Source organism: Nannospalax galili, unplaced genomic scaffold (assembly GCF_000622305.1).
Source record: "Nannospalax galili isolate Female #2095 unplaced genomic scaffold, S.galili_v1.0 scaffold342, whole genome shotgun sequence".
In the NCBI taxonomy this organism is placed as follows: Eukaryota; Metazoa; Chordata; class Mammalia; order Rodentia; family Spalacidae; genus Nannospalax; species Nannospalax galili.
The window spans coordinates 1,653,536-1,662,574 of record NW_008349359.1 but is presented as its reverse complement, the minus strand read 5'-3'; the positions used below and the strand labels follow the sequence as shown (position 1 = coordinate 1,662,574).

At 45.0% G+C, this 9,039-nt stretch overlaps 1 protein-coding gene across 1 annotated transcript in view; it reads left to right on the top strand.

The window, feature by feature from the left end:
* Positions 1–9,039, top strand: part of Ehd4 (EH domain containing 4) — a 97,454-nt gene that overhangs the window by 66,908 nt on the left and 21,507 nt on the right. Inside the window, exon 4 of the mRNA XM_008846809.3 lies at positions 2,714–3,126. Coding sequence (XP_008845031.1) covers positions 2,714–3,126 — 413 coding nt within the window. The remainder of the gene's footprint in view (positions 1–2,713; positions 3,127–9,039) is intronic.

Here is a 9,039-nt window from a genome sequence, read left to right as displayed (position 1 = left end):
ATGTTATTGTTTTTTCTCTGTGATTTTGACATGTGAATTTCTTTTGTAGTTTCTGATTCTTGTGTGAGACTCAAGCCTTCAAGGTTAGGTCTTCTTCTTTTTGTGAACTTTATGTCTTTGTGGTTTACTTTTTGAGCATGAAAAGCTGGTTCCTCTCAGCTTCCAGTTCTCTCTTTTGATTTTATATTGGAGTGGCCGGATTGCTTTTGTCTTCAGGAGTTCCCACAGAGGCCCAATTCAGATGAGGGTCAGATGTTTTCAGGCTTTCTCCTACGGTTTGGATCCCTCCCAGGAATGATTTTGGCCTTAGGAATTTGGGGGTTGGACTGGCCTGGGAGCCTGGCCCAGGCAAGATGCTGGTCTAGGGCAGCTGGTGGCTGTGCACCCCAGAGATGCAAAGGCAGATTGGCCGGGACGAGGCCCCAAGGACTCTTGGGGACTGCACTGAGGAACTGGGTTGGTCTGGATGCAAAGGATCAGGAAGAGGAAAGGTCAGCCCCAGCTTCCAGGAAAGAGGCTGGAGGGTTGTGCAGCCAGGGAAGCAGAGGGAGGTGAGGGTGGGGCTGGGCCCAGAGGGCTCCTGGGGACCTGAGAAGGAACTGGGTTGGTCTGGATGCTAAAGGCTCAGGAAGCAGTGATGGTTCCTAAGACAAGGAATGGGACAGGGCCCAAGATAGGAGAGACAGGCAGAGGAGATGGGAGAGTGAATGAAGGTGGGGGAGTCACAGAGCTGAGGTCCCAATCGACTTACACGGAGAGAGGCCTGCGGGTTGTGCAGGCCCAGAAAAGCAGAGCTGCTTTTCTTTTTATGTGAATATTATCATGCTGTATTCATCTCTTTCTTGTTTTTGTTTTTTGATACAGGAATCTTAATCTGTAACCCAGGCTGACCTTGAACTTTGAGCAATCCTCCTGCCTCAAGCTTTTGAATACTAGGTTTACAGGTATAAGCTATTATGCCTGCCATTGTGTTCATCCTTTGAAACTAGTTTTTGTTTTGTTTTGTTTCACTTTGCTTTTTTCTTTTTTTTGAAATAGGGTCTCCCTGTAGCCCCATCTGGAACTCACTATGTAGACAGGGCTGGCCTTGAGCTCACAGAGATCTGCCTACCTCTGCTGGGATTAAAGGTGTTACACCACCACACCCTGCCTGCTTTGCTTTGTTTTTGAGACAGGGTCTCTATATGTAGTCCTGGCTGGTCTAGAACTTGCTATATACATCAGGCTGGCCTTGAACTCACAGAGGATCCCCCTGTCTCTGCCTCCCAAGTGCTGATGGACTAAAGGCATGCACCACCATACATGAATTGAAACTGATTTTTAATCAACAGTTTCATCCACAGTTTTTCAAATATTTTATTTATTATTTTTATTTTATGTGTATGAGTGTATTGCCTGTATGCATGTAAGTTTACCCATATCATGCAACATCTGCAGAGGTCAGAAGAAGGTGTCAAATCCCCTGGAACTGGAGTTATAGATGGTTGTTAGCCACCATGTTGGTGCTGGGAACTAAATCCAGGTCTTCTGCAAGAGCAGCCAGTGCTCTTAACCACTGAGCCATCTCTCCAGTCCCTCTTAATCAACAGTTTTTTGTTTGTGTAGGGTATTTGCTTGTTTATTTGAAGAGATTCACCTATGTTGACAAGTGAAGATCCAGTTCATTCTTGTTGCTGTATATTTTGTAATCCGAATAAACTAGGCTTGATTTTTAAGAAGCATCTGAAGTAAGTAAGGCACCCTGTTAAATCATGTGGAAGGTACCTCAGCATTCCTTACATTATTCTCTAGACTTTGACATGCATTTCAGAGTCTTTGAAGTAGAAAAGAAAGAACACTGGAAAGGCAGTAGGAGAGGGGACCGCTCAGCCTCCTTGGGCTGGATTGAGAGGCTGGCTCTGTAGCCGAGCAGCCTTAGATTAAAATAACCTTTGGGGGACTGGCCTCTCCTTGTGTGCTCTCCCTGGGAACCTGCCTCCTTAGGGAGGTACCTGAAAGTCTTGACCTTGGGTTCAAAAGTGTTTACTTAGATGCTTGATTTGGAGTTTATTGGTAGGTAGCCAAAATACACTCTTGACTATTTTCAAAAAGAAATTGGCAAATGACCATATTCTGTATGACAGATTTTTAAAAATACTTTTAAGCACACTTAAGCTATAAATAGTCCACATGATAACTATCAATCACAGTGTTTCCCAGGTGAACCCTTGACCTCCTCAACACTCTATAAACTTGGGCTGAAAGAAAGTATTCTTCCTCTCCCATGCTTGCTGGGCCCCCTGGGAACTGCAAGTGGCCTCCAGGGTCTCTTCCTTCATCTCAGATGCTTTCTGAAAAGCGAGACCTCTCCAGCGTAAGAGCCTTTACCCATGCCCTGCAGTGTTCAGAACCAGAAGTTACCTCTGCCACCGATCCAAAGACCTGTGCTGGATGAATTCAGAATCATGAGGACTAAATGAAGTTGTCCGTATACAGTGCTTCATCAGACTGACTAGGGACCCCATTTTATTCCCTACTCCTTTCTATGGATGGACTCCCAGGTCCCCAGTGTTAACCAGATGTGTCCAGCCCAGGGGACTTCATTTGAAATGGTTTTCAGGTCATAGGCCCCTGCTGCCTCCAGCTTGAAGATTTATCTCTCTCTCCCTAGAGCCAACCCACAGCCATGTCTCCAAGAGTGGTCAGGCACTAACAGACCCTTCTCTCCACCCAGGGTATGACTTCTGCCAGGTCCTGCAGTGGTTTGCTGAGAGGGTTGACCGGATCATCCTGCTCTTTGATGCTCACAAATTGGATATCTCAGATGAGTTCTCAGAGGCCATCAAGGCTTTCAGGGGCCAAGATGACAAGATCCGTGTGGTGCTGAACAAGGCTGACCAGGTGGACACACAGCAGCTGATGCGGGTTTATGGGGCCCTCATGTGGTCTCTGGGCAAGGTCATCAACACACCTGAGGTACTTCGTGTCTACATTGGCTCCTTCTGGGCACAGCCCCTGCAGAACACAGATAACCGCAGGCTCTTTGAGGCTGAGGCACAGGACCTCTTCAGAGACATCCAGAGTCTGCCCCAGAAGGCTGCAGTACGCAAACTCAATGACCTCATCAAACGAGCAAGACTGGCAAAGGTAAACAAGAGGTGACAGGGTAGGCATCTTGGACTGGTATTGCATTGTTCTCTCCTCTAACATTAGGCCGCTCCATCTCAGAAGCCTTGTGGGACAGAATATAATAGGTTAAGAACATAGCCTCAGAAGCAGGGAACCCTACTTCTGTCCCGCCCCCTGTCATACCATCTCCACAAATGACTGAGCCTTTGGAGCCTGGTTTTTGTTTTTTGTTTTTTTTATATTTTACTTACTATTTTTATTTTATTGTGTGTATGAATATTGCCTGCATGAATGTAAGTGCACCTGTGTTGTGCAATGCCCACAGAGGTAAGAAGAGGGTATCAGATCCCCTGGAACTGGAGTTACAAATGATTGTTAGCTGCCATGTGGGTGCTAGGAACTGAGCCCAGGTCCTCTGCAAAACAGCTAGTGCTCTTAACTGCTGAGCCATCTCTCCAGCCCCAGTGGAGCCTGTTTTTGATTCTGTAAGCTAGAGCCATCAAGATCCCTTCTCTTGGTCTTCTGGTGAAAAAATGTTTCATCCTGCATCCTGACTCCTGGTCTGGTCTGGGTACAATAGGTCGGTCTTCTGGAGTCAACCACAACTGTGCCTCATTTGGTGGCTGTGAAATACCCTAGTGGAAGAGAGAGGCTCAAAACACCCTTGTTATAGAATGGGGAACTGTGTGCTAATCAAGACATGGCCACTTGCCCATGTAACAATTGGATGCTCAGAGGAGAGTGCCAAGATACCTGTCCAAGAGAAGCAGGGAAGGCTTCCCAGAGGGTCATGAGCCTTCTGATGCCTTCTCCTCACTACTGACGACAGCTCCTTAGAGCTGTCTTCATGCCACTACGTAGTCAGTGTGCAAACTCCTATGCCTGATGAGTATCCATGGCTGCCACTGTCCCATGCCCAATGCCTCAACCTCCTGATTTCCTTTCTTCTTACCTTACATCTCAGGACATGCATACATATTCCTGCGTATGTCACCAAGCTAACTGTGTGAGTCACCATTCTTGATCCTTTCTTCCTGGTGCAAGCTGTTTCCTCTCCGGAACTATAACCACTTTTGTTCCAGTCTTGCAAGGCAGCTGTGTTAGCTAGTTTGTAAAACCACTTATCTGTAGCTCTCCTGAAAGGATTTCTCCTTTGCACTTACCCTGGGCCTAATGCTTGGTGGCAGGAAATCTGGTTTTGCCCGTTCAGTGACCCTTTTGCACGTGGTATTTCTCTTCCCCAGCTGTTGTGGCTGAACTTAACCTTCATGGTATGTAGCAGCCCACATTATTTTTATAACCAAAGCTAGTAGCTCCTGTAGCCTTTGAAAATTTCAAGAGGTTCAAGGGTTTGGGGAGCTTTTTTTTTTTTTAATTTGGTCTTTTTGAGAGAGGGTCTCCCTGCAGCCCCACCTTGCCTGGAACTCACTATGTAGACCAGGCTGGCCTTAAGGGGGAGTTGTTTTCTCTCTCTCTCTCTCTCTCTCTGTCTCTCTCTCTCTCTCTCTCTCTTCTTCTTCTTCTTCTTCTTCTTCTTCTTCTTCTTCTTCTTCTTCTTCAATTGATCTATTTATTTTTGTGGGGGTTTTGGCTACTCTAACATTCCCCCCTCTGAAGAGGTAATCCTAAAATCTTTTAAGGATTAGATACAAGCTCCCAAATACTTTCAACATTTTTGGCCTTTGGAACAGAGTATGTTGCTAAGAGGCCCAAGGACATTTTAACTTTTAGCCAAGAAACTGGCTACTTTTCTTTGGGGTCTTTTTACCCTAACTGCCTAGCCAATTCCTACTTCCTATTCTTATCACACCATCCTCTGAAGAGGTTTCCCAAATTGCCAATAGGGAATAGGGACACAGACTGCTCTGGCTTCTTCTATGCTGAACAGGGACGCAGGGTGAGGCAATTGGAGTACCCCTTCAGTGGGTCTATCTAAAAGACTCAGGGGGAGTTATTTTTCAATGTCCATGGACATTTTTAATTTGCCAGTTGTTGCTGAGGACCCATTGTCTGAAGATGCAGCTGTATTAAAAAGGGAAATAGGGGCTGGAGAGATGGCTCAGCAGTTAAGAACACTGGTTGTTCTTGCAGAAGACCCAGGTTCGAATCCCAGAACCCACATGGCAGCTAACAACTGTCCATAACTCCGGTCCCAGGGGATCCGACAGCCTCTTCTGACCTCCGTGGGCATTGCACAACACGGGTACACTTACCTACATGCAGGCTACATGCATCCACATAAAATAAAAATAATAATTTTTTAAAAGTCTTTAAAAATTTTTAAAAAAAATTTTTTTTAAAGGGAAATAGAGAACTGGCTGGAAGTGCCAATCACCACAGTCTGTAGCTCTCGTCTGCCATTCTTGGCCCTCAGAGCAGGCCAGCATAGCCTAGGTTTATCAAGGCACAGAATGCGTCTGTGTTCCGACACTGAATAATGAAAACCCTTGTGTAGATGTTGGGGGTAGATGGTCAAACTTGCTGAGCTTGCTGAGCTTACTTATAAGAAAAGAAATGGCTCCCCCACCACCACCACCAAGAATAGTATCTGGCTTGTTCCTTTTCACAAAGGAAAATGTTTGAAGCACAGCTACTTCCCATGCCCAGCTTCTCAGTGCTATTTGTACATGGGGCAACATCAGCTGAGCATCAGAACAGGAAACAGCCTTGGCTGGACAGGAAGCAGAACTGAACACAACAGCCTTAGCCCCTAGCATGACACTCACTTTCCACCGTCTACAGTGTTTTGTTTGGGTTTAGCCTGTTTTTCTGTGATGCTAGGGCTTGAACCCCCAGAGCTTGCACATGCTAAGTGAGTGCTCTACTGACCTCTGCCCCAACCTTCCAGCTGTAGTTTAATGTTTTACTAGTGAGATTTTTTTTATATGTTGTTGTTAAACAAACATAGAGCAACAGGCTAGGGATGTAGCTCAGTTGGTAGGGTGTTTGTCTAGCTTGAATCCCCAGCATCAAATAAACTAGGCGTGGTGGTGCATGCCTCTAATCCTAACACTTGGAAGGTGGAGGCAGGAGAATCATCCTCAGCTGCATAATAGGTTCCAGGCCAACCTGAGCTACTTGAGACTGTTAAAGAAACAAAAGGAGGAGGGGGCAGGGAGCCACCTGAGTTGTTGTTTTGGTATGTTCATCTTTTTTTGGCACAGTTTTCCTTTTACAGCCAAAAGTGCTGCGAATGCTACATAGTTGCATAACATGTTATTTTACTACACAGTTGGGCATCCTTATCCTGACTTTACACATAAAGGCCTAATACTCAGGTGATATAACTTCCCTGAGCTCCATTCATAGCCTGCGGAGTACAGAATACAGATTCCAAGCCCAAACAGTTGAACTGTTTGGTCCAGAAAGTCCTCATTTAAATCAAAAGTAGGAGCCGGGTGTGGTCAGGCACACCTTCAATCCCAGCAGAGGCAGATCCCTGTGAGTTTGAGGACAGTGTGGTCAGCAAGTTTCAGGCCAGACAGGGCTACATAGTGAGATCTTGTCTCAAAAAAATAAATAAATATGTAAATAAATAGAAAAGAAACACCTGCAATAGCTCCTTATTTACTCCTTTGCTTTCTGTATTAATCTGCTATTCTGCTTCTAGAAAATTCTCTATCTGGAGAAAGCCTATAAAGTTGAAAAGTTTATTAAAGGAACATTTTAAAATATATGAAAGTCACTGGGCGTGGTGGCGCATGTCTTTAATCCCAGCACTCGGGGGGGCAGAGGCAGGTGGATCTCTGTGAATTCAAAGCCAACCTGGTCTACATAATGAGTTCCAGGATAGCTAGGGCTACAGGGAGACCCTGTCTCAAAAAGACCAAAAAAAAAAAAAAAAAAAAAAAAGTGAAAGTTTTCAGGTATCATGTAAGAGGTGTTGGATCTGGGTCGACTGCTGGAATGACAGAGAATTTGTGGCAAATATATTCTCATTTTTTTGAACACCAATAGCAGTTTCATTCAGAATAACCAAAAGCAGAAACACCCCAGTGGCCCATACATACAATTGGTTGTTTCCAGTAATGGAAAGAAATGAATATTAATACACAACAGCATGGAGAAATCTAAATAGCAGCCAAACCAGCTTGTTCTACCTTCTCAGGGGAACATCAACCCATCCCTCACTCCTCTTCCCACCCCAGATTTACACTCTAAGACCACCAACAGGTACAAATCTTCCCATGCTACTTGGCCATGCAATGATCATTTTAAGTTAGCATCTAAAAAGTGTCCAATCAAAATAGTGGTTTTAGGAGATCGAAAATAAATATTTGAAAAATAAAATTTAGTTTTATACAGCAAAATAATCAAATTAGATAAATTAAACCCATGCATCTCTTAATCTTCTTTATGAGATAGGGGAACAAAAGTAAAAAGTAAGGTGAGGGCCTGGAGAGATGGCTCAGCGGTTAAGAGCACTGACTACTCTTGCAGAGGACCTGGGTTCGATTCCCAGCACACACATGACGGCTACAAACCATCCTTAACTCCACTTCCAGGGGAATCCGAAGCCCTCTTCTGACCTCCGCAGCATTGCACAACACGAGTGCACACACATTACATGCAGGCAATACACTCATATACATAAAATAAAAATAATGAATAAATTTTTTTTTAAGTTTAAAAAAAAAGTGAGATGAATTCACTATCAGACTCCTACCTTTATAAACACTGCCCAAGATTAGGAAAGATTCTCAACCATTTGGAAATCTTCATTCAACAAATAAACAAGGCAGGATTTGAGGAAGGAATGAGTGAAAACGAGAGGAAGCTCAATGATTTTCAGGGTTCACTGTAGTTCTATGGAATGTACTTCGATCTTCAAGACGTTTTTCTCTTAGTCACATGTAATATGCAGAGCCTGGCTTTCCTGTTTGCAGTGTCAAACTCCTTTTTGGAGAAGTGAGGCATTTTGTAGTTCATCAGGCTGTAGTGTGTGAACATCAGTGCACAGTGTGTAATGATGAGCCTTTAGTGTTTATCTGCCTCAGGGCTTTAAAAAAAATAGCTCCAGCAGTCGCCCGAGCTTTGTGGATGTCTATGCTCAAGCCCATATATGGAAGCCTTTCTCTGAAGGCTGACCTCAGATGCCTCTGCAGTCTCCCTTAAGTCCCCTTGAAGGCTGTTAGAATTGCATTGTGCCCTTGGTGCCAGCTGTGATCCGAACAGAATGGCAAAGCCTTGCTCAGGAGGAATGAAGTGGCTGCCTCTCCCAATCTTACACTTACTCCCCTAGGAGTCTACCTTTTGGGTCCCTGGGTTATTAGTTGAATTTTGGGGATGGGGGATGGTAGGTCTCACTTTAGCCTAGACTGGCCTAGAACTCACCATGTAGCCCATTCTCGCCTGAAATCCATGGCAATCCTCCAGCCTCAGCATCCCAAGAACTGGATTACAGACATGAGTTGCCATGTTCAGCATTAACTGAATTTTTTTTATATTATCATAAACCGACTTCTAAAATGTGCTGATCCCCTGGGTTTATAGGCTCTGTTCAAGTTCCCAGCTGAACTTTCAGAAACATAGGTCTCCAACTAGTGTGTTATGTTGTTTGCAGAAGAGTGGCATGGTGTATAACCTGCTTTCCTAGCCTGCCTTCCAACCAAGCCACTGCCTTGCAGACACATTCCACCACAAGCACTAGCAGCTTCTGATCTGTGCTGCCTGGTGCTGTCCTCCAAGCCCAGGTGGGTCCCAAGTTCCCAGCTGAACTTTCAGAAACATAGGTCTCCAACTAGTGTGTTATGTTGTTTGCAGAAGAGTGGCATGGTGTATAACCTGCTTTCCTAGCCTGCCTTCCAACCAAGCCACTGCCTTGCAGACACATTCCACCACAAGCACTAGCAGCTTCTGATCTGTGCTGCCTGGTGCTGTCCTCCAAGCCCAGGTGGGTCCAGTTAGTACTTCTCTGGAGTACAGTCTCTC